Below are 25,647 nucleotides of genomic sequence, written 5' to 3' on the forward strand. Positions count from 1 at the left end.
AAAGAAACAGGCTGGGTTCATTGAAAATAACAAATATTCTGGGGCCCCTGGGTGGCTTATTAGTCAGTTAAGCCTCCAACTCTTGATTTCGGCTCAGGTCATGATCTCAGGGTCGTGGGATCGAGCCCCAGGTTGGGCTCCCTGCTGAGCATGGATCCTGCTTAAGATTCTCTCTCTCCCTCTGCCCCTCCAGTCCTCTCTAAAAATATAGCAAATATTCAATATACAAAATTCAATATTTCATAATTTCATTAAAGTAGAAAACTAATCACTGGATTTTTTTTTATAAAGTCCTAGGATCTTTATCATCTTAAAAGTAAGTCCAAGGAACCTAATGTTTACTTTATATTTAGAGATCTGCTGTTTTTTCCCCATCTAAGAGGAAAAATATTGAAGACTAGAACTCAATATCCACTCCAAAAAAAAAACCCTTCTGAATTGTTTTTTCCTGGACTCTTGGCCAACATCTACACCATTCTGAACGAGCTTCAATTTGGTCTTTAATCCTGTGTCATAAATGGTGTCAACCTGACCAGGGTTTAATAAGACGAGTGGAAACACAGCCCTAAGTGGATCTAAAATAAAGACACCTCTCATTCCTGTTCCCTTTTGATTGTTTTCATGAGCTATTTATGACTCTTTAATCACTATAAAAGTCTTAAAGTAGAAATTGTGGAAGAGCTAAGTATCCCCAGAAGTGCATAATTGATTATTGTCCAGTGAATACATTAAAAATAGAGTTTTAATATTATTGCCTCAATGGTGATAACAAAATTTCTGTTTTTTTTTTTAAGATTTTATTTATTTATTTGAGAGAGAGAATGAGAGACAGAGAGCACGAGAGGGAAGAGAGCCAGAGGGAGAAGCAGACTCCCTGCCGAGCAGGGAGCCCAATGTGGGACTCGATCCCGGGACTCCAGGATCATGACCTGAGCTGAAGGCAGTCGCTTAACCGACTGAGCCACCCAGGCGCCCCAAAATTTCTGTTTTAAACAACATGGAGTTTGTCTATGAAATGCGGCACTAGAACTGGCCACCTCACCATGTGGGTTAGGAAAAACACACCAGAAAGAGGCCACAAACACTCCATTCTCTCCACAAGGCATCTCCATCAGCCACCGCACAAAAGAAATGACCAAGCCCACCACACTTCTGAGAGGTGCCATGCTCCCTATCCAGACAGGAAGAAGAGAATTTTCTCAAGTCCCCCCTGTCCGAAGCTTCCTGCAACTGAAGAAGCTGCAGACAGTTAGGTGACCCACTAGTCAAGGAGGAACATGAACCCCACGCTGCTCTAAGTCACCCATGACGCAATCAATTCCACAACCAGACTTTAAAGGGGAGTGGAAGAAATACACTGCATTTTGGTACGCAAAGTCTCCATCTCTGTTTGTTTTGACAATAACCTAATAACCACATTTCCAGTGAGAGCATTGGTGTACGTAATTTAAAGCTATAGTTGTTCCTAGAAAATCTACAAATCAAATAAAAATTTTAACACAAATAACTTCCTAAATATTAACAGATCCTGCTTCTATACTTTGGGCTGGTTATAGTACCTAAAGTTGGGAGGAAGATGAACCTCAAAAACATAAGGGGGGTGCGGATGGGGGAGAAGAATACCAGGAAAGCTTCAGGCATGTTTTATAAAGAGAGAGTATTGACGCAATGACTAAAAGCTTTAGCTAGGAAATAGTGAGGTGTAAATACATTAATCCACATAAAAGTACTCTGCATGTGACACATCATAAGCTCTCAAGAGTTAGCATTATCAACCAGCCCAATCCATTTAACAGTGTTAAAGTCATTCTTCCACATGCCAGACACTGTGCGAGGCACTGCATATATACTCTCATTCAATCCTTTCCTCGAAAGTAGGTAATATTAGTCCCACTTGGCAGATGAACAAACAGCCTTGGACACGTTCAATGGCTTGCCCGGTATCAGGGAACAAGAGCTTGGGGATTCATGTCACTCTGTCAGGCCCCTGCACCCCTCCAGCCTCGACCTACTCTCTGAGCTCCAAATGCATAGTCAATTGCCTACTTGACACACCTCCTCTTGGATGCCCACAGGCAAGCACAGAGTTTGTTTTTTGAAAGGATAAATAAAAATCAAGAAAGAAACAAAGGAATCAAAACAACATACATCCACAAACGAAAAGCATAGCTATTTAAATCTTTTTTTTAACAAAGAAATTTGCTTTTTTTATTTAAGATTTTTTTTTTATTTTGAAAGAGAGAGAATGAGAGAGAGCACGAGAGGAAAGAGGGTCAGAGGGAGAAGCAGACTCCCCGCTGAGCAGGGAGCCCGATGCGGGACTGGATCCCGGGACTCCAGGATCATGTCCTGAGCTGAAGGCAGTCGCTTAACCAACTGAGCCACCCAGGCGCCCATAGCTATTTAAATCTTAAGCTCAGTACATGACACCACCACCAAGCCATCCAATTCTATAAGCCAGAATCTCAGAACCATTCCGGAGGGCAGAGGGACCAAAAATACCTCACAAACAAATAAGACTTGGGGCACATGGTAAGGGCTTTAGAGGAGAAAAAAAATGTTGAAAGAGATTAGAGAGGCAGAGAGAGGAGGTGTGGGAGGACTTGTGCAGCTGTGGAGGCCATAGGAGACCTCTGCAAGAAGTAAGACATTGGAACAGGGCCCAGAATGAGGAGAGCACTCAGTCACGGGAAGAAACTAGACTGCGGGGGGGCATTCCAGGCAGAGAGGTAGATGCAGAAGCCCCAAGGCAGAAATGAGTTCAGTGTCTTCCAGACACAGAAAAAATGCCAATGTGGCCAGAGTACAGCAGATTAGGCAGACGCCAGATGGAGGAAGGCCTGGCAAGCCACGACAGAGTCTGCATTTTGTTCTAATGGCAATCTATCCACAGAAAGCCGTACACCTACTCAAAGAACCTTGGGAGTGAATGTTTACATAAAAATTTGCTCATTTAACAAATAGTAACTGAGCATCTACTTCATGCCAGGTATTCTTCTAGGTGCTAGAATAAATTGTTGGAGGGCAAGGATGGAAGCTAGGAGGATAAAAATAGAAGCCTTTTGCAATAATCCAGGAAAGAGATGATGGTGGTTTACTTAGTCCGGGGTGGTGAAAGTATAAACAGTGAAGTGTGCTCTTATCCTGGAAACATTTTACAGTACAGTTGCCAGGATATTTTGATTTTCATTGGATTGAAAACACACATACACACACACACACCCCTTAGGGAAATCAGCTATGATCAAAGGAGTAAGACAGATTTCATGATTCAGTCAAGGCAGGAGTGGATAAGGAGGGCACTCTCATTTCCAGTATATCATAAGCAATCAATAACTGGGATCTACTAAGGCAGTTCATTCATGCAAACAAGTATCTGGGTTCCTACAGTATGTCAGGCACTAGGAGGTGGAGATTTGCTGATAATCTGTTAACTCACGAAAGTCTTACATGGGGAAAACAACATAAAGGAATTCCATACAGGTACTAAGAAAAGCACATGGGGTACTGGGCAAACAGTTGTTTACTTCAAGTGGGGAGGGTCACTCGCTTGGTTTTCTTCTGAGCCTTCCAGCTGCGCCTTCTCACCCTCCTTTGTTCATTCCATCTTGTCAACCTCTAAATGTTCAAGGGCTCCAGGCCTGGGTCCTTGGACCTCCTCTCCCTCCACACTCAATCACCCACTAGGATCCACCACCCATAGTGTGGGTGAGATCATTTGTCTCAAAGCCTTAAATCCCCAAACATCTGGCTCTAGCCAGATTTCTCTCCTCAACTCCAGATGCTTATATTTACTGCCCACATCTACAGTACCTACTAGTAATATCAAGTTAAAGTGTTCGAATCAAACTCCTACCGCTTCCCCATCCACCAGCCCCTCCTGAAGTCTTCCTTTCTCAGTAAATGGCAACATGCTCCAGCTGCTCAGCCGGAAACCTTGGTGTCGCCCATGACTGGCCTCCCCACTCATGTTCTGTATCTGGTCCAGCTACAAAGGCCTCGCCTCTGTCTTAGAAACATACGCAAACTACGCTGCGCTTACCACCCCCACTGCTACAGTCCTGGTCTAACCGACCACCCTCTCTCCTGGGGTGCCGTGTTAGTGAGCGTTCTCCAGAGGAAAGAAACCAACAGGACGAGTGCGTACACAGAGAGAGAGAGAGATTTATTTTAAGGAATTAGCTAGGCCAGCAGGCTAGAAACCCAAGGAGAAGTTGCAGTCCGAGTCTAAAGGGATTTGGCAGAATTCCGTCCTGTTTCAGGAGGTCAGTCTTTTCGCTAGCCATGTCTTCAACTGATTTGATGAGGCCCACCCACAATTCGGAAGGTAATCTGCTTTACTAAAAATCCATCCACTTAGATGTTAATTTCATTCAAAAACCACCTTCACAGAAACATCCAGAATCATGCTGGGCCAAATACAGGCATGATGGCCCAGCCAAGCTGACATATAAAGGTGATGTCAAAGATGATACCAACAGACTCTTCCCTGATCTCCCTGCTTCTGCCCTAGGCCCTCTCCAGTCCATTCCACACAGCAGGGATCGTTAAAGCCTTAAGTCATGTCACAGCTCTGCTCACAACCCTAGAGTGCCCTCCAATGGTTCCCCAGTAGCCTCAGATGAAGTAGAAAGTCCTCCCTGATTTCAGGGACAGTTCTGGGCCCAGCTCCATTCCCTCTGAGCTCCCCTATTCTCTCTCACACAGCTACTCCACTCCAGTGGCACACAGATACAGAACACTTTAATGGCAAAGTGACCTACCAAACTAAATCTGTTAAACAGATAAGAAGGTCTTTAAAAAGACATGGCCTTTGTGAGTGAACAGAAAATAAGAGTCCTTGGAGAATGACACACACATTAACATCTGTGCAAAGCCTATATACTGAAAAACAACAAGGCAAAAAGGAAAAACTAATATACTTATACGTGGAGTCAAACACATCCATCCTTACAACATAATAACACAAGGGATGGAAGTAACTTTCTTAACAAGTGATCTGAACCTCAGCTATAAAATGGGACTTCCCTTGTCAGAAGGACTGAGACTGTTGTGCACCTGTGTCCCCTGACACAAAGCTCAACACAGCAGGCACTTAACCCACCTGAGATGTGCCAAGAAGGAAACACTGAATTACGTAAAAAGGAACCACCGGATATAGTGGGAAAGTCTTCTCTGGGACAAAGTACACTTTAAGGTGCTAAAGGGTCTGATATTTTCTATTTCTCTCTCTTTTTTTTTTAAAGATTTTATTTATTTATTTGAGAGAAAGAATGAGAGAGAGAGAGCACATGAGAGGGGATAGGGTCAGAGGGAGAAGCAGACTCCCTGCTGAGCAGGGAGCCCGATGCGGGACTGAGCTGAAGGCAGTCGCTTAACCAACTGAGCCACCCAGGCGCCCCTATTTCTCTTCTTTTAATGCTGGTGGTCACTACTCACACGACCTATAAAGCTGATTTAACAGTGCTCTTGTGGACTGAACTCCAGAGAGCTACTCTAAGCTACTTAGGCTGACTGTCCTCTCAGACGTGGTTTCACTGTGTGATATCCTATGCTTGTAAAGCCTGTCTTCCTGTACGTCAAATGTTTTTCTCACCAACGTCAAAACCTACTCAAAGTCTCCTTTCTGGAAAGACATTAGTCAACAAGCCAGCCACTGTGGCTGAGACTGGCCTTCAGGTCAGCTCACCCTAAGTCAATCCCAACTCTACCACTGTATTAGTTTTCTGTTGCTGCCGTAACAAATTACCACAAACTCAGCAATTCAGCAGTTTGAAACAATACAAATCTATCCTCTCACAGTTTCTGTAAATCAGAACTTCAGGTGGACTCAACTAGGTCCTCTGCTCAAGGTCCCATGAGGCCAAAATCAAGATGTTGGTTGGGTAGCTCAGTCAGTTAAGCCTCCGTCTCTTGATTTTGGCTCAGGTAATGATCTCCGGGTCCTGAGATTGAGCCCCACATACGGCTCCACGCTGATCATGAAGCCTGCTAAAGGTTGTCTCTGGGGCGCCTGGGTGGCTCAGTTGGTTAAGCGACTGCCTTTGGCTCAGGTCATGATCCTGGAGTCCCGGGATCGAGTCCCACATCGGGCTCCCTGATCGGCAGGGAGTCTGCTTCTCCCTCTGACCCTCCCCCCTCTCATGTGCTTGCTCTCTCTCATTCTCTCTCTCAAATAAATAAATAAAATCTTTAAAAAAAAAAAAAAGATTCTGTCTCTGTCCCGCTGTCCCCCACCCCCGCGCCCTCTCCCTCTCTCCAAAAAAAAAAAAAAAAAAACGTTAGCAAGGCTGCATTTACTATAACAGGATCATTAAGGTTGTCAGCCAAATTCAGTTCCTTTAAGCTGTAAGACGGAGGTCCCCATTTCCCTAAAGGCTGTCAGCCAGGATCCCATCTTTGCCCCCAACTGCCCACATTCTTCTACTTCCTTTGTGGCTCAGTCTAGCAACAACTGGTCAAGTCCCTCTCATGTTTCAAATCCCTGGCTCCAGTCGGAGAAGGTCTCTGTTTTTAAGGTTCATGTGATTAGACAATCCAGGTAATCTCCCTATTTTAGGATCTATAACCTTAGTTATTACATCAGCAAAATCCCTTTTGCCAATGTAATATAAGGTAGTCACAGGTTCTAGTGGTTTTCTTTTTGTGGGGTGGAGGGTGTGGATCATTCTATCAGGCAAGCCACTTTACCACCCAAATCTGTTTCCTTCAGATTTCTACAAAATCAAGATAATGCCATCAACGTCAAGGGGTTATTTCAAAAATGCAATAATATAACTATATTTGAGAGCCTACTACATCGTAGAACCTCTGGCATTAGGTATGCGGTAAAGGCCCAGGACGGGACTTCCAGAAGAAGTACTACCCAGACTCAAAGCACTATACAGACAAGCAAACCTCAACGTTATCTGCCCGTCTTTAGTTATTTGCCTGTTTCTACTTACCTACGGAAGTTGAAATGTTTATGACAATTTTACAAAATAATTTTACGTGTTGACTATATTTTAAATGGGCTTATACTTTGTTTTCATTCCATTACTCTGACACTTCATTCTTATTGATTTTTCAACGTCTCAGTCCATGAAGGACTGGAAATTTTAAAAATTGATCCTTAGTAGTTAGAAGAACATTTAAATCTGTACTTCCAGTTTCTGAAAAGGTCGATAATTTACTTCCACTACCACACAATGAGCTATTTAAAAGCAATAGAGGGGGGCGGAGCAAGATGGCGGAGGAGTAGGAGACCTGGATTTCGTCTGGTCTCAGGAATTCAGCTGAATAGGGATCAAACCATTCTGAACACCTACGAACTCAACAGGAGATCGAAAATAAGACTAGTAACAGCACTCTGAACAGAAAAGTGACCACTTTCTGGAAGAGTCATATTTTTATCCCTTCATAGTAGTTACCCTTATTTTTGGCGCATATATATATATATATATATATAAGTTGTTCTCTTTTTAAAATTTTGAGATACAGTTTCTTCTAACAGATCAAAATATACCCTAAATCACTAGTGTATGGCTTTGTTCTATTCTCCTGCCTGATCACATTCTCTCCCTTTTTTTTTCTTTTTTCTTTTTCTTTTTAAATCTTCTTTCTTTTTAAAAACAACTTATCAATTCCTTTTATAAAATCTTTTATAATTTTCATCTTTACAGTCATCTTCCATCCCTCATTGTATCAACCCTTATTTTATACATATATGTCTTTCTTCCTTTAAAATTTTAGCAGGCACTTTCTTCTAAGAGACCAAAATATGTCCAAAAGCTAGTGTGTGGCACTGATCCATGCACTAGCCTGATCATATTTGATCATATTCTGTTTTTTTTTGTTTTGTTCTGTTTTTGTTTTTATCTTTTTCTTTTTCCTTTTTTTTTCTCTTCTTTCTTTCCCTTTCTTGTCCCCTGGTTTCAGGTCTTTTCTGATTCGTATAGAGTATATTTGCTGGGGACATTGTTAACCTGTTAGCCTTCTGTTCTCTCATTCATCTGTTCTCCTCTGGACAAAATGACAAGATGAAAAAAATCACCTCAGCAAAAAGAACAAGAGATAGTACCGTCAGCCAGGGACCTACTCAATACGGACATTAGTACGATGTCGGACCTAGAGTTCAGAATCATGACTTTAAAGATACTAGCTGGGCTTGAAAAAAGCATGGAAGTTATTAGAGAAACCCTTTCTGGAGAAATCAAAGAATGAAAATCTAACCAAGTCAAAATCAAAAATGCTATTAATGAGGTGCAATCAAAAATCGGGGCACTAACTGCTAGGATAAGTGAGGCAGAAGAGAGAATCAGCGACATAGAAGACCAAATGATGGAAAATAAAAAGGCTGAGAAAAAGAGACCTCAGCCACAGCAACTTCTTCCTAGAAATATCGCCAAAGGCAAGGGAAGCCAGGGCAAAAATGAACTATTGGGATTTCATCAAGATAAAAAGCTTTTGCACAGCAAAAGAAACAGTCAACAAAACCAAAAGACAACCGACAGAATGGGAGAAGATATTTGCAAATGACATATCAGATAAAGGGCTAGTATCCAAAATCTATAAAGAACTTATCAAACTCAACACCCAAAGAACAAATAACCCAATCAAGTAATGGGCAGAAAACATGAACATTTTTCCAAAGAAGACATCCAAATGGCCAACAGACACATCAAAAAGTGTTCAACATCACTCGGCATCAAGGAAATCCAAATCAAAACCTCAATGAGATACCACCTCACACCCGTCAGAATGGCTAAAATTAATAAGTCAGGGAACGACAGATGTTGGCGGGGATGTGGAGAAAGGGGAACCCTCCTACACTGTTGGTGGGAATGCAAGCTGGTGCAACCACTCTGGAAAACAGTATGGAGGTTCCTCAAACAGTTGAAATTAGAGCTACCATACGATCTAGCAATTGCACTACTAAGTATTTACCCCAAAGATACAAATGTAGGGATCCAAAGGGGTACGTGCACCCCAATGTTTATAGCAGCAACGTCCACAATAGCCAAACTGTGGAAAGAGCCAAGATGTCCATCGACAGATGAATGGATAAAGAAGAGGTGGTATATATACACAATGGAGTATTATGCAGCCATCAAAAGGAATGAGATCTTGCCATTTGTAACAATGTGGATGGAACTGGAGGGTGTTATGCTGAGTGAAATAAGTCAATCAGAGAAAGAGATGTATCATATGACCTCACTGATATGAGGAATTCTTAATCTCAGGAAACAAAGGGAGTGTTGCTGGAGTGGTGGGGGGTGGGAGGGAGGGGGTGGCTGGGTGATAGACAGTGGGGAGGGTATGTGCTATGGTGAGCACTGTGAATTGTGCAAGACTGTTGAGTCACAGATCTGTACTTCTGAAACAAATAATGCAACATATTTTAAGAAAAAAGAAGAAGATAGCAGGACGGGAAGAATGAAGGGGGGGAAGTCAGAGGGGGAGAGGAACCATGAGAGACGATGGACTCTGAAAACCAAACTGAGGGTTCTAGAGGGGAGGGGGGTGGGGGGAAGGGTTAGCCTGGTGATGGGTATTAAAGAAGGTACATTCTGCATGGAGCACTGGGTGTTGTGCACAAACAATGAATCACGGAACACTACATCAAAAACTAATGATGTAATGTATGGTGATTAACATAAAAATTATTTAAAATGAATCTTAAAATATTAAAAAATAAATAAGTAAATAAAAGCAGTACAGCTCTGCCTGCTACAAGCAGAGGAGCATTAAAGAGACAGGATAGTCTACAGGACCATTCACCAGCACTCTTCAAGGAAACAAAGTGTGCAAAACAGAAATAAAACAGCCGCTCTAAAGCTGCACGAGGCTCTCTTTGTCCCCTCCCTGTATCCAAGAAAAAAATGTACCAAAGATCCCGTTGCCCTTGACTCTACAAGGGCCTGAAGCTTATGAAAACTTGATGGAGCCAACAAACAAGAGTAACTTTTTTAGAAAGTAAAAAACAAAAACCACCCTTTCAGCTGTAAAAGGCGTTGAACTTGGGGGGGGGCGGGGGGGGGTCGCGGTCCAAGCAGTGACACAGATACTCCCAAGAGGGGAGTACTTCCACACTGGCCTGCTTTGGGGAGAGAGGTGTTTCTACACACCCGATCTGGGTTCTCTAAAAAACGGAAGGCCTCCTCTTGCCTTTTTATTTCCACCAAAATCATGGGAACAGATGAACAGCAGTTACTTCAGTCAAAAAATAGTTGGAGTAAATAAAAAAATCCTTAAAAAAAAAATAGTGGGAGGAAGAGCATTAATAAAACTGAACAAAGATCCAGCATTCCAACCGCTTAATATTCACCCAAATGGGCGAAAACTTTTGACCCACAAAAACCTGCACAGAAATGTTTACCACAGCTTTGCTCATAATTGTCAAAACTTGGAAGCCACCCGGCATCCTTCAGTAGCTGAATGCAGATTGTGCTACATCCATCCACAACAGGGATTATTATTCAGCACTCATAGAAAATAAAAAAAAAGCTACCAAGCCACGAGAAAATATGAAGGAAACCTAACTGCGTGTTGCAAAATCAAAGCAGCCACTCTGAAAAGGCAATGCGCGCTCTGATTCCAACTGTAAGACGATGGAAAACGCAGGACAAACAAGGATCCGTGGTCGCCGCCTGTCCACAACCACACGCGCCGCCGCCACCGACTCGGGTTACTGAGGACGAGCGCGCAGGGGCTGCTCCGCGGTAACACACGAGCGACGCTAGCGCAAGGCACGAACAGCAGGGAAGCTGGGGGAGGGGGTGAGGGAGGCACTCAGGCCTCGGGACTCCGCTCGATTGTTCTCTAAACCTCAACGGCTCTAAGAGACGAGGCCTGTTAATAAAACACTGAGAAAGGGAACCAGGGTCTGGGGTGGCTCGGCCTGCGGAAGGGGCCAAGGCTCTCTTCGTCCCTTGGACCCAGTGCCTGGGTCACTGGATGAGGCCCGTGGGACTGCCAGCTCGCTCCGCGGCAGCCTGGGGGCCACGGAGGAGTCACGCGGCGCCCGGGGAGGCCACGCACCCACCGCCCCCCGTCCCGGGCCGCGCCCACGCCTCTCCGGCCTCCTACCTCCTGGACGCCACGGGCTGGGCCTGGGCCGCGGGGGCCAAGCCTGGGGCCGCGTCCCGGCGCTGCGCCTCGTCCCTGGCCGCCTCGGCCGGGAAAGCGGGCGGCGAGCCCAGCAGCTCCACATCCGTCACGGTCTTGCCGATCGTAAACCAGTCGTTGATCTGGTCGAGGGTGAGCTTGCGCAGCATGCTGCCGGCCTAGCGTCGACGCCGTCTCAACTGCCCCGCGGAGCGGCGGGAACAGACGACTCGGGAACGTGACGGCGCAACGTGGTGACGCCAGGAACGCGGCCCCGCCCCGCCCGGGCCCTCCAATCAGAACGCGCCAGCGCCCACGCGGCCCGAACCTCGTGCCGCTGACCCGGCCCCGCCCGGGCCCTCCAATCAGAACGCGCCAGCGCCCACGCGGCCCGAACCTCGTGCCGCTGACCCGGCCCCGCCCGGGCCCTCCAATCAGAACGCGCCAGCGCCCACGCAGCCCGAACCTCGTGCCGCTGACCCCGCCCCGCCCGGGCCCTCCAATCAGAACGCGCCAGCGCCCACGCAGCCCGAACCTCGTGCAGCCGACCCCGCCCTGCCCGGGCCCTCCAATCAGAACGCGCCAGCGCCCACGCAGCCCGAACCTCGTGCAGCCAACCCCGCCCTGCCCGGGCCCTCCAATCAGAACGCGCCAGCGCCCACGCAGCCAGAACCTCGTGCCGCTGACCCCGCCCTGCCCGGGCCCTCCAATCAGAACGCGCCAGCGCCCACGCAGCCAGAACCTCGTGCCGCTGAGCCCGCCCTGCCCGGGCCCTCCAATCAGAACGCGCCAGCGCCCACGCAGCCCGAACCTCGTGCTGCCAGCCCGGCCTCTCCGCGCCTGCGCCGCCGCGGCTGTCCCTGAATCAGCCCCCTAGACGCTCTGGGGGCCCCAGGCCTCAGCCACCAGGGGGTGCAAGAACTTAGTCTTGACTCGCTCTCCACCTGTTTCCCCGAAGGTCATGTCCGCGGCGTGGTGCTTCAGGCCGGCCAGGGCTAGAGCTTGAACGCCTGCTGTGTGCCAGGCCCGGGGCAGAGCTGCTGCGGTCCCGTGCTGAGACACCCCAGGGTGGGAGGTGGGAGGCAGACGGGAGAAGGGTTCTGGGTGTGTACTGTCGAGGTGAACAGCCGGCTGCTACACTGGGACACCTTGCACCCGACCTGGGGACAGGAGCAAGAAGGTCAGGAAGGGCTTCTGGGATAAAATTACACCTCAGTGGACGCCTGCAGGATGATCAGGAAGGAGGCATGTGAAGGGCGATTGGTGGGAACGAGTCACAGGGGAAGGTCCTCCATGGACGAAGGCCTGGACCGAGGGCCTGGACCAAGTTCTGTGGGGCCACAGCGTAACGAGATGGAATATTCATCTGCTTCCCTAAGCCTGCCTCGGACGTGCGGCGTCCTCCGCAGCGAGGGAAGGGGGCGGCGAGAGGCGCAGATTGGGTGGTCGCCCGCAGAGGGTGGGTGGTAAGACCCCGAGAGTCGCTGAAATGGGCCAGACTGAGCCCTAGGAGAGTGAAGGTGGAGGACAGAACCCTAGGAAAGAGCCTGGAGGAAGAGGCAGGGGCGGGGGAACGCAGCGAAGGTATACAAAGGAAGGAAGCCCGCGGGGAGAACGCGAAGAGTCGCGTGAATCCCTGCCAGCCGTCCCGCCGCCAGTGCCGGCTCTAACCCGCCCTCCCGTGCGCTCTCGGGAAGGGCTGGGAAAGAGTACGTGGAGGGATCCAAGAGCGTGGCGCTGACCAACCCCGGGAAGTCTAGTGAGGGACTGGAAAACGCTCCAAGAGTGGCAAGCAGGAGGTCCGCTTCGGGACAGTGCCGACAGAAGGCCGACGAGGCGGGGGTTACACGCTAGGTGTTTCACGGAAAAAAAGAGCCCGGCCTGGTGCTGGGGCGGGGGCCCCAGGTCCAGATCCTGACCACACCACTAGCGTCTATGGTGGGCTCTGGGCCTCAGGCTCTGACCTGTCCAGATGCAGCTGCCTGCAAAACTGTCCCTCACACACACACCCTTTGGCGATGGGAAAGAACCCGTTTTGCAATAAGTAAAAATGTAATCGTAAAGTCGTTGAGACTCTTGATATGTCATTCAGCATTGACTAAAAATACTGTAACTTCATCCTTGATGTGAAGGCCAGCACATGTTCTAAATTTCCCAAAATACACTGAAACCACTTCAAAAGACTGTGAAACTTCCCTTTGTGTCTCCACACTGTATCACCCCTCGTCGGCGTCAGCGTACGTTTTCAGGTGACAGATGAAGAGGTTTCCTTTCACGAGAACGTTTTCCAGAGGGCTTCTCCTTTTTTTGAGCATCGTTGACGCACAATGGGACGCTAGTTTCAGGTGTGCAATGTAGGGATTGGACAACCAGACGTTAGGCCGAGCTGCCCGCACGTGTAGCTGCCACCTGTCACCACTCAACTAGATTCCCTGCACTCTGCCTTTCGTCCCGTGACTTACTCATTCCATAACTGGAAGCCTGAACCTCCCCCTCCACGTCACCCATTTCACCCAAGCCCGCCTTCCCTCTGGCAACCATCAGTTTCTTCTCTGTATTTATAGGTCTAATTCTGCTTGTTGGTTTATTCATTTTTTTTTAAGATTCCACATATCAGTGAAATCATATGGTATTTGTCTTTCTTTGGGGAATTTCACTTAGCATAATACCCTCTAGGTCCATCCGTGTTGTTGCAAATGGCACAATTTCATCCTTTTTATGGCTGAGTAATAGTCCAGTGTGTGTGTGTGTGTTCCTTATCCATTTGTCTATCAATGGACACCTGGACTGCTTCCATATCTTGGATATTATAAATAATACTGCAGTAAACATAGGGGTGCTTTATCTTGTCAAATTAGTGTTTTTGTTTTCTTTAGGTCAATATTCAATATTGGAATTATTGGATCATATGGTAGTTCTATTTTTAATTTTTTGAGGAACTGCCATACTGTTTTCCACCCTGGCTGCATCAATTTACATACCCACCAACAGTGTTCAAGGGTTCCTTTTCCTCCCAAGTGTTTCTCTTGCCAACACTTGCTATTTCTTGTCTTTTTGATTTTAGTCATTTTAACAGGTGTAAAATGATTGGAAGACTTTTTCTATGTTCTTTGAACTTTTGGGTTGCTACCTCCCTCAGTCCTCTTGAGTTTTGAGGGGGTTTTTTTGTTTTGCTTTTTAATAACTTTTTTCTTTTCTTTCTTTATTTGAGAGCGAGAATGAAAGAGAGAGAGCACATGAGAGGGGGGAGGGTCAGAGGGAGAAGCAGACTCCCTGCTGAGCAGGAAGCCTGATGCGGGACTCGATCCCGGGACTCCAGGATCATGACCTGAGCCGAAGGCAGTCGCCCAACTAACTGAGCGACCCAGGTGCCCTGAGTTTTGAGTTTTTAACAGCAGTTTAAGGAGACTGTCTTGATGCTTCAGTTTCAAAATTTGTTCTCATTTAATTGCCATTTTCCTGCGTTGTAGTTAGCATTCTGTGTCGTCACAGAAAATAGATTTGACCCCTTCATTTCATTGGTAGTTCTTGGTGCTTCATACTCAATTAGCGCAGCTCAACTTGCATTCCTCTCCAAAGCTGAAAGGGACAGCTTGACAGTTCTTAAAAGGCTTGTAGACATTTAGACTAGAGCACAGAGGAAGCCATGGGCCTTGGTGGAGGTTTTGCGTATTTTCATTCCCAGAACAGTTTGTGCCGCAGACCCAAAGGGAAAACAAGCAGTTGAGACAATTATAAATGATGTTGGTGCCGGTAAGCAGCACTCTTGACAAAGTGGGAGAAGTGTCCCAAGTACCTTCATGTCTTCTCTGACCTTCTCAGCTGCAAAATGCAGAATTCTGCACTTTGCATAAATCTGCTGGGTGGCTCTGTCTTCAAACATTGTTTCCTTTGAAGATGTATTTTTCATAGGGTGTTTTGGCTTTGCAACAAAAGACATGAAAATCCTGTTGATCTCAAGTGGAGTTTGAAGTTCAAAAGCTTTGTTATCTTAAAATAGATTATGATGATATTTGTAAGTTGTTCCGAAATGCTTATTGTCGTCAGCAGTTTCCTACCTTATTCTTTTTTAAAGATTTTATTTATTTATTTGACAGAGAGACACAGTGAGAGAGGGAACACAAGCAGGGGGAGTGGGAGAGGGAGAAGCAGGCTTCCTGCCGAGCAGGGAGCCCGATGCGGGGCTCCATCCCAGGACCTACCTTATTATAAGTCTCAAACATTCTTTTCCAAGACAGTGGTTCACAAACTGGGTTCTTACCTCAGGACCCCTTTATACTCTTAAAAATTAATGAAGTGGGGTGCCTGGGTGGCTCAGTTGGTTAAGCATCTGCCTTCTGCTCGGGTTTGATCCCAGAGTCCTGGGATCGAGTCCCACATCAGGCCCTTTGCTCAGCGGAGAGCCTGTTTCTCCCTCTGCCTGCCGCTCCCTCTGCTGTGCTCGCTCTCTCTCTCATTCTCTCTCTCTCTCTGACAAATAAATAAAATCTTTTTAAAAAATTAATGAAGCCCCTAGAGAACTTTTGTTTATGTAGGTTACATCTACTTTATTAGGGATTGCAACTGAGACACTTATTAATTAATTTAAAAATAGCAATAATAAAACCTATTTGATGTTAAAGGGAATATTTTGATGAAAAGTCACTATATGTGTGTAAGAATGACACTCTTACATTTTTATAGATCTCTCAATGTCTGCCTTCATGGAAGATAGCTGGATTCTCATATTCGTTTCTGTATTCATTCTGTTGTGACATCACAAGTTGGTCTCTGGAAAACTCCACAGAACCCTTGTGAGATACTTCTAGCGAAAAAGACAAAAACATTTTACCATTGTTATGGAAATAGTTTTGATCCCCGGAGTTCTTGGAAACCCCCAAACCACACTTTGAGAACGACTATCCTAAAATAGCAAGATTTTCAGGTGGTGAATGAAGTTTTCATTTGTCCTAAGCCTTTGTCCCTTGGAAGCGGGACCATGCTTGTTGCTCTTCCTTCCTGTGCCCTCATTCTTCCTTCCATCTGGGCTCACTTTCTTTCCGCCTGAATAAAGAACATTGAGTTTTTTTTAAAACTGTGCAGGTACTGGTGATCATTCTCTCAGTCTTTGGTTATCCAAAATGTCTTTTTTTGCCTTCCTTATTGAAGGCTAATTTCTGCATGCAGAGAATTCTAGATTGACAATTAAGATTTTTTCCTCATCTTTAGTTTTCTGTGGTTTTATTTTTTTTTAAGATTTTATTTATTTATTCGACAGAGAGAGTGAGAGAGCACAAGCAGGGAGGAGTAGTAGAGGGAGAGAGAGAGAAGCAGGCTTCCCGCTGAGCAGGGAGCCTGACGCGGGGCTCCATCCCAGGACCCTGAGATCATGACCTGAGCCGAAGGCGGACGCTTAACCATCTGAGCCACCCAGGCGCCCCTTCTGTGGTTTTATTATGATGTTTCAAGGTGTTGGTCTATTTTCATTTATCTGCCTGCTGGGTTTCTGGAAGGCTTTTTGAATCTTTGGTGTATTTTTTGTCCCCAGCACTTTTGAAAAATTCTCAGCCAGCCATTATCTCTTCTAATATTTCTGCCCATCTCACTCTCCTTTCCTTCTGGGCCTCCAATTACACATATGAGGGACTTTTCTGTTGTACCCTAGCTCTCTAATCTAATCTCCTGCTAAACCTACCCAATTTCTATTTGGTTCTTTTTCAGATCGGCTAAGTGGTTTTTTGTTTCTTTTTTTACGATTTCCAGTTTTCCGCTGAAATTTTCAGTCTTGTTTATTTCCTTGCACATAGTAAGCCGAGTTGTTTTGAAAGCCTGTGTCTGTTAAGCCCAGTGTCTGTTGACTAAACCTACTATGCACAGAAATCGCTGCATAAAAATGTGCAGAGCAAAAAAGTTAATACAAAGAGAAAGAGCAAGAAAACCACGAAGGGGAGACGACTTCTCTCTCAGCCTTTAATTCAGGAAGTAAAGACGGCCCCTTTTTCAGGTTGACCGGGGCGACCGCTGGGGGCGCTGTGGTGCGCAGGCACGGTCCGGGAGGCGCTCTGGCCTCGGAGCGCTGCCGCTCCTTCCGCCTTCCCGGCGGACCCCGCGCGGCGCTTGCGCATTCGGTGACCTTTCCAAGTCGTTGGCAGTGGGTGTTGCGGCGGCCCGAGCCGGGGTCCTTGCGCCGAGGTGAGTGCGGGGGGCGCGGCCGGCTGTTTCGAGCGGGGCCGCTAGGCCCGCGGGGCGCAGGGCGACGAGCGAGAGAGCCGCCTGGCCCCCGCTGACCTTGGGGTCCTGCCGCGGTCCCCGGCCGGTGAAAGGAGGCGCTCCGCGGACTGGCGGGTCGCGGGAAGTCCCTCCCTGTCCTTTGGCCAGGGCCGCCGCACTCCTCCGGTGATGGGGAGCGCGCCCCGGCCGTGCCGGGGTCGGCCACCTGCCCGAGGGCGCTCCACGCTTGGAGATGGAGCCCCGACCCCGGCCTGGAGCGCCTGCCCTGCGTTCAGTACCTTCTCTCCTTGGTACCTCGGGTTTCCTTGCAACGCGGTGCCCTGCAGGTGACCCCGGCACAGCAGAAGGCCTTAGGGAGGGGACACGGGGCCCACGACGGGGTCAGAGGCGACGGTTGCAACTGTATGGCACTCAGCTCTGGAATCCCAGTCTGGGCTTCAGCGGGTCAGACGTACCCTGTCTCCCGTGTAAGACCGGCTAATAGTTTGCTGTTAACGTGCCCAAAACTTCGCAGACACAGTGGACGCCCATTTGACCAAAGGATGGGCCTTTGGAGGAATGAGTGCTCTAAAACCCCCACACAGGGGCGCCTGGGTGGCTCAGTCGTTAAGCGTCTGCCTTCGGCTCAGGTCATGGTCCCAGGGTCCTGGGATGGATCCCCTCATCGGGCTCCCTGCTCCAAAGGAGGCCTGCTTCTCCCTCTGCCTGCCGCTCCCCCTGCTTGTGCTCTCTCTGTCACATAAATGATCACAGGGGTCCTGGGATCAAGCCCCGCATCGGGCTCCCTGCTCCAAAGGAGGCCTGCTTCTCCCTCTCCCACTCCCCCTGCTTCTGTTCCCTCTCTCGCTGTCCCTCTCTCTCTGTGTCAAATAAATAAATAAAATCTTTAAAAAAATAAAACCCCCACACAGAGCTGGTAATGTGGACGGACAGTGGACTCAGATGGGATAGGGCCTCACTTTATTAAAAGGTCGCTTGTCCAGAAAAATATGACAACCTTGGCCAAAAGGAAAGTGGGGCGGGGATAGGTAAGTGTTTGTAGTGTAGGAGGGAGCAGTCCAAGATAATTCTAGGTGAAAAGACGATGCTGGGGGCCCTGGGTCCTGAGCAGAAAATGGGGTAGCTGGCGTTCTTGCAGCACCTTCTTCCCTCCTTTGCACTCTCTCAGTGTGCTCTGCTGTTTTCCCTCCAGATCCTCGTCTGGCCTACGTGAGGGCCTCTTCTTATGTTCTCCCTCTTAGAATCCCAGGAGCGTGGTACCATTGCCCTCAGCTGGGTGTTCGTAGCACTTCCTTCTGCTGTTGCTGTGACCGATGACCAGTTGGGCCATTCACGTTTCCTCCTTGCATGCCAGCAAGATCCCTGTGAGGCAGGTGGACATATCCCTGTGTCACAGAGGGGCAACCTTCTGAAAGGACAACTCCAGGAGCTTGGCCAAGGTTGGGATTGGAACCCAGGATTCTGGCCCCGCTGGGAGCTGGGAACACCTTCTTGCCCAGTCACTGCCAGGCTCAGGGAGGAGGGGAATGCACTCGGTCCCTCTGAACTCTTCTTCCCACCTGGGGGTTTTAGAGGCCGCCTGCAGGTCCTGTTTGGGTCTTCTCAGCCACCTTCTAAGGGCAGGGTTGTTGGTTTCTGGGATCCTCATGCTGTGACAGAGCATCCCAGTCTGAGGACAGGAAGTGTGAGGGTAGACGTCTCTGCAGGGGGTTCGGGGAGGAGGACACAACCACATTGTTCAAGGTCACACTGGGGGCAGGGGGTGGGGCTGGCTAGCCTTTAGGACAGTGCCTCAGCCTGAGTAAGTTCTCAGAAGAGCTGATTCTCCCTAGTAATGAGGTTTGGGGGGCAGGGTGATTCATAGATCCAGCTGTGTGACCCCCGGCAACTCTCCCACAAGTAGCCACTTTGTAGGGGTTAGGCGGTCGTGCAGGAGATAAGTATGTAAGCACGTTGTGAATGCTGTTAGGGTTGCCTGACATTCTTAGAGTAAAAGCTGAATTCTTCCCCATGGCCTCCAAGGCCCTAAATGACCAAGCTCCTCCCTCCCACAGTCTTAACAGCACTCAGCGTGGGACACCACACACTGTAAATTCTTGATGCGGAGTAACTCTTCTTCATTAGCTCCCTTTGTGGGTGGGTGGTGTTTCTATCCCTGTTTTCCAGAGGAAGAAATTGAGGCACTTGAAGTTAGCGGGATTTGAATCTGGGCAGCCACTGTGGCTCCCCTTTCCTCCCAGACTCTGCGAGTCCGTCCTGACCTGGGGTCTTGGCACATACACTGCCTCCGCCAAGGACACTCTTGTCGCAGGTATTCTGCCTCCTTAGGAGCTGGTTCCTCAGCCCCTAAACAATGCCCGCCACCTAGTACGTGCTCACTTCACATCTGCTGAGTAAATAATGATCACGCAGGAGAAAAGTGAAGAGAAGTAAAATTCCATGTATCCCAAATAGTGATGCAAAGAAGCGGTAGCTGAGGCTCTGGTCAGGGTGGGGATGAGCGACATCACTAACTGAAGCCAAAGTAGTGTTTTCAAGGAAAATGCAAAGTACTTGCATCTGGTTATTCCTGACAATGATTTGAATGACTGTAGTTTAATAGACCACTTGAGATGTTACAAAGCTAAAATGAAAATAAGGGCATCCAATTTTAGAGTCTAGTAAATTGTAATCAAAAGCCTTACTTTGAGACCTGCTCATAGAAGCAAACTTTGTCAGTTCAGCATTTGATGACTTTTCCCAATCAAAATCCAGTAATGAGGTAAACGTTTTTATTCATTAAATAAGTGATGTCGTGATTGCAGCTCTCAGGAAGTGACTTCGTCATCCTACACTGCGTTTAGCAGCAGATTTCTAGGCTGAGTGTGGGTCTCACAAGGACTTCTTTTTCAGCTCTGAATGCCAGCAGTTCTTCACATGGTGATGCAAACATAGTAGTTTTATTTAAAAGTTTGAAAAACGTGGTGTGTAATTTTGGGCATAGCATCAGTGGAGAACAGCTGTGAGGAGGAAGAACGTTCGGGACAGTGCAAGATGGCACGGGCTGGGCACTCTGGGGCTCGAGGGGTGAGGGGTGGTGGAGCACCAGGATGGCCGAGGTTGGCAGCCTTGGAGGTGAGTGGGGCTTGAAGAGCTGCCGAGCGGGGTCCCCATTACGGGTAGGAATGGCTGCTGGAGAGTGGCACATGAAACGGTCAAATTTAAGAATATATATTGGAACCTCTTACCAGTTAGCTTTAAAACAACAGTCACGGTGGGGCGCCTTGGTGGCTCCGTCGGTTAAGAGTCTGCCTTCGGCTCGGATCATAGTCCCAGGGTCCTGGGATCGAGCCCCGCATCGGGCTCCCTGCTCGGCAGGGAGTCTCCTTCTCCCTCTGCCCATCCTCCGCTGCTCATGCTCGCTCTCTCAAATAAATAAAATCTTAAAAAAAAAAAAAGATGGTGATGGTAGTATTTATCACTGTGTTCCTTTTCAGATGCTTCAAAGCCTTATTAAAAATGTTTGGATCCCCATGAAGCCCTACTATACCCAGGTTTACCAGGAGATTTGGTTAGGAATGGGGTTGATGAGTGTCATCATTTATAAAATCAGGAGTGCTGGTAAGTTTCTTTATGTCGATTCATCAGCAGTCAGGATGAACATCATTTTCAAAAGGAATCATGATTCCTGTTGTGAAAGAACAACAGTTCTTACCCAGAAGTGAGCATCAGAACCCTTTGTTAAAATGTGGGGAGTACATGTCAGCTGTAAGAGACATTTGGGGAAAACTGGGAAAATGTGAGCAAGGCCTTGATAATGGGGGATTCTGAGTTCCCTGGGTGTAACAGTGGTGTTTGGCATGCACAGGAGATGTCCTTCGTTGGAAGAGACTGCGGAAACCGTTAGGGGTGGAGTGTCCTGGCGTGTGGTGCGTTACGCTACCTTTCCCACCACTGTGAACATTTGAACTGTTTTTATAATAGAAGTGGGGGCAGGGTGACCTTTGGAGCAGAGATGACTCAGTGGAACAGAGATGAGGCCCAATCATGTATTAATAAGCAATTAGTTTAGAAGAGGAGAGAAGGGAGAAACTCTAAACTCCAAGACTGGAGTCTGGGGAATGGTCGGGAGTGGAGAGTCCTGCAGATTCCGAAGGGCTCCTCACTGCTCCGACCCATCTTTGGTGGCAGCAGTACCACCTCTTGGCTGGGAGGCACCGTCGAAACTCCTGTTTCCTAAAACTTCACGTAACCGCTTTACCTCAGCTGTGAACTTCTCAGCCAAATGTTGATTTTAGCAGTGGTCAGTTGACCAAGAACATTTTTGTAAAGCGTTGATATAACCAGTGTTTCTTTCTTTTTATTTCAGATAAAAGAAGTAAAGCTTTGAAAGGTAAGAATTTTGCTTCTTCAAAGGGATGGGGAACGCAAAACACCGTCGAACCTTTTCAGGACAAGGTGTGTCACTGCTCACAAAACGTATACAGTGCAGGGGGCGGCTAGAGAACGTGAAGTGTGCTGTCCCTACCGGAAAAGAGAATTCGGAAGTTCTTCTTACAGTCTGAGCGTTAAAAACCATTGCTCACCGCCTTGGGCCAAGTAAAACTGCCAGGGATACTAGGAAATGGGTCGCTGCTGCCCCCAGGAGGGCAGCACCAGGCTAGCTGTGCAGGAAGCCGCCCTGTGAAATGTGTCTGGAAAGAAAGCACCACATGAATGTATGTCCTGGTGCTGGACATGTCTTCACTCTTTTCCCCAAATGACAGTGAAACTGTAGTCATTTGAGTCCTCCCAAAGCCCCAGGGCTGGCTGGTGACCCCTGGGGAGAAGACACTCCCCTGCGCTCCAGCCTTGTGCTGGCAGGCGAGCTCCCGGCTGCGCAAGGGGAGTACACGCAACCCTTACACCTGCTGGGCGCTCCTCGTAGAAATGACCCTCCACATGTCTTCGTAGTATTGAAAATTGTCGTTGACAGTTTCTGACTTGTTAATACTCATGTAATAAACTGTCTTCCATGGTTTCCTTTCTTCTTCAATGATATCTGTATTATGTGTCTCTTTCTACAGCTTCCAGTCCTGCGCCTGCTCATGGCCATCATTGACCGGCTGTACTTGGAGCGCACGTCCGATGGAGCATCAGTCTGTTTGTAAATCTCAGCACGCTGTTAGATGGGAACGTGGAGCGCCGCCGTACACTTGTAGATGTGTTGTGTCCCCTGTGGCGTGAATAAATGTACCTGAGGTGCACCACTGCCCACACCTGTGTCCCTCTGTCAGCTCCCCCGTGCGCCACACGGCAGACAGTCAGAATCTGAGCGAGCCATCCCATCCCGATGACTGTAGGACTTGGGGCTTCGATGTGGCCCTCACTTCTGATGTCTGATAAATATCCACTACACAGATGATTCTGCCACTTACTCTTGTGACCTCGCTGAGCCTTGTGTTTTCTCGTGTGGACAGCGGGACTGCGTGTCAGTTCTCTCCTAGAGTTATTGTGAAGATCAGTAGGGAAGGTGTGGAAAAGCATTAGTTGAACTGTAAAACACTGCAGAAATAAGGGATGAGATTATGTGGTGGGTGAAATTTATAAGCTCTAGGAGATTCTCTCAGGAAGTCACTGATAAGGCAGAGTACATAATGTACAAAACTGATATTTCTCCTAGTTTGGGTAAACTAAATACTGCATGATATTTGCCTCCATCTAAGGCAATTAACAAACCCCTAGAATTGCATTTTTTTTTTTAAGATTTATTCTTATTTTGGGGGGGTGAGGGAGAGAATCTCAAGCCGACTCCCACTGAGCTGGATCCCGAGGCAGGGCTTAATCCCATGACCATGAGATCATGACCTGAACCGAAATCAAGAGTTAGTCACTTAGCCCACTGAGGCACCCAGGTGCCCCTAGAACTGCACTTGTAAGGAAGATTCGAAAGCAGTAGGGGTCAAAGTGAGTCTGATCTGAAGTCTGGTGCTTTGCAGGTTAGCAGCGGTCTGGCTGTGGAATAGAAACGGGCCCCGGTCCCGGTCTCTAGCTGTCTTTCCCTAAGTGCAGAGACCATCCTGTTTTCAGCGTGTGATGTCAGGTCTGGCCGTGGTCTGTGCCTGACAAATGCCTGTTACCTCTTGGCAGGGCCTCTGAGCCAGATTTCTTGTTTTGTATAAATGGGGATAAAGCCTGCCTTCAGCCTCACTGCCCAGCTCGCAACTGTGGCTCGATGCAGAGTTGCCGTGAAAGTGTTACCCCCAGGGCCTCGGTGCTAGAGCCAGGCGCAGGGCGGGGGGTGCAGGGAGACTGAACAAGGATTAGTGGGCCCCAGAGTTTCTGATTCCGTTGGTCTGGGAAGGAGCCTGAGAACTTGTATTTCTCATACTTTGCCAGGACAAGCTGATGGCTGGGGACCTCATTTTAAAAGCACATCCAAAGAACATGACCCACCAGGGCCCTTAGGTCCACCCTGTCAAGTTCACCCCTGCTCCCATGGTGCCCCCAGATGCCAGCCCTGCGCATCTTTGCTCATGCAGCCCTAAGAGCTGAACTAGGTGGAGCTGTAGCCCCATTTTACAGGGAAGGAGACAGGCTTAGAGGCAGTGACGAGCCAAAGTCACCTCTCCAGGGCTGGGGTGGGGACTCCAGGAAGCTGCACTTGTCCGGGGAGGGAGGAGAAGAGTACCCAGGGAACCGGCCCCTGAGGCCGGCTCCGGGGGAGCAGTTCACTTTCCCACCTGAAGGTTCCTTTAGTTGGCATCTGGGTACATAAGTGCTTTGCAAAAGATGCTTGATCGGCCATCTTGATCGGTGAACCAGTTGCCACACACCACTGCTTGTGCAACGGGAGGGGGGGAGGGACCGTGGGATTTCTTTCATGAACGGACTCCATTTATTTTGTGAAGAGACTGAGCAGATCCTCTGAAAGGTAGACGGGTCTGGGCGGGTTGCCTGCTGCAGGGGGCAGTTTGTGGTGAGTGATACACGAAGGCAGACAGGAGGGTGTCGACGATAAACATCCCACCCCCACCCCCAAAACTTGCCAAGAACCAGCCACGCCTTTAAAAGTGAAGCAAAACGATCTCGCTGCTAGGCCAAGTGGTTTCCTGGCCCTAAAACCCGCAGTGGAGGCGGTGTGTTTTGCAGCGTGAAGAAGCAGGCGTGCGTTGCCGGCCGGGAGGGCGCTCACTGGTTGGACCGGGCAGGAGCGCGCCCGCCTTCCTCCCAGCTTCCGGGCGGCAGGTGTCCGGAGGCGGCCGGTGGGTGGAGCCAGAGCCCGCCGGGGGCCCGCGGACACGCCCCCAGCGCCGGGGAGCCCGGAGAGCGCGCGGGGGAGCCGGCGGAGGGCAGGCCCCCCCACCTCACCCATGGGAGGGAGCCGCCGATTTCCAGAAGAAACAACAAGGAGGCCTTTTTGTCCCAAAACCCACACACCCATCCCATCCTGGCTTGGCGCACTGCTTTCCAGGGTGTAACCTTAAAGGCAGAGGGAAGAGAAGGCAGGTCCGCGCATCGGCCGGTGTACCTTGAAACACTGCGCTGTAACTCCGTCTCGGGGGAGGCACGTGTTTCGCCGTGCTTGTCGCTGTGCATCCCAGGGGTCCCTGAGCCCCAGTGGAGCACCCCGGAGGATGTAGCCTCTGCCGTCCTCGGGGAGGGGGGGGTTGCATCTCTAGAGCCAGGCGCTCCTAAGTACCGCGTGCCCGGCCCCAGCCCATCTGCTCTGCACTTCGTCAACCCGCACAGCGCCCTGCGAGCTCATACTGTCACCCTGTTTCACAGACGAAGCCCTGTTGGTCTGGACAGGACAATTAGCCTGCGTTAGAGGAAAACTAGCTGGTTACCGACCAAGCTAATTAACTGGTAGAGCCAGGGCTCCCAATCAGACCATCTGCTTCAGAATGGGGATTGTAGAGATGATGAGCCCACAGTCCCTTTCCTCCCGGCCTTGAGCATCTAGAGAACAGACGAGTAAACAGACGCGCACAAGGCCGGGCAGCCCGCGCAGCAGTGGGCGTCTGTGTGCCCGGGGCCGGCCGGCGGGCATGCACGCATCAGCAGCCGGCTCTGGCTTAGATCCTTATTCACACAGACCTCCCCGAAAGGCATTCCCGGTACATTTAGGGAAATTCGAACATGGGCTGGATGCTAAGTGATATGAAAGAACCGATGTTACCGGGGTACTTTGTTAATCATAATGTTGGTGTTGTGGTTGTTGCAAAAAAGGTGTTTGGTGCAGACAAGCAGATGCAGGCAGAAATCGGGGGGGGGGGGGCAGATGCAGGCAGAAATTTGTAGGGGGGCGTGATATCTAGGATTTACCTTCAAATACATGAGCCAACATTAACCAATCCGAATAGACTGGGGAGCGAGGGTACAGCTGAACGG

At 48.7% G+C, this 25,647-nt stretch overlaps 2 protein-coding genes across 2 annotated transcripts in view; one reads left to right on the forward strand and one right to left on the reverse strand.

The window, feature by feature from the left end:
- Positions 1–11,255, reverse strand: part of TDRD9 (tudor domain containing 9) — a 113,725-nt gene extending 102,470 nt beyond the window's left edge. Inside the window, 1 exon segment of the mRNA XM_028100421.2 lies at positions 11,020–11,255. Coding sequence (XP_027956222.1) covers positions 11,020–11,255 — 236 coding nt within the window.
- A 5,912-nt stretch (positions 11,256–17,167) lies between these two features.
- On the forward strand, positions 17,168–22,520 carry ATP5MJ (ATP synthase membrane subunit j). The gene is made up of 4 exons (XM_028102240.2): positions 17,168–17,256; positions 20,772–20,895; positions 21,644–21,667; positions 22,341–22,520. The coding sequence occupies exons 2-4, from the start codon at positions 20,772–20,774 to the stop codon at positions 22,373–22,375; spliced, it is 183 nt and encodes a 60-aa protein (XP_027958041.1). The 5' UTR covers positions 17,168–17,256; the 3' UTR covers positions 22,376–22,520.
- Positions 22,521–25,647: the final 3,127 nt, after the last annotated feature.

Source organism: Eumetopias jubatus, unplaced genomic scaffold, assembly GCF_037043125.1.
Source record: "Eumetopias jubatus isolate StellerSeaLion01/CBP00866 unplaced genomic scaffold, mEumJub1_p1.0 scaffold_7, whole genome shotgun sequence".
Taxonomy (NCBI): domain Eukaryota; kingdom Metazoa; phylum Chordata; class Mammalia; order Carnivora; family Otariidae; genus Eumetopias; species Eumetopias jubatus.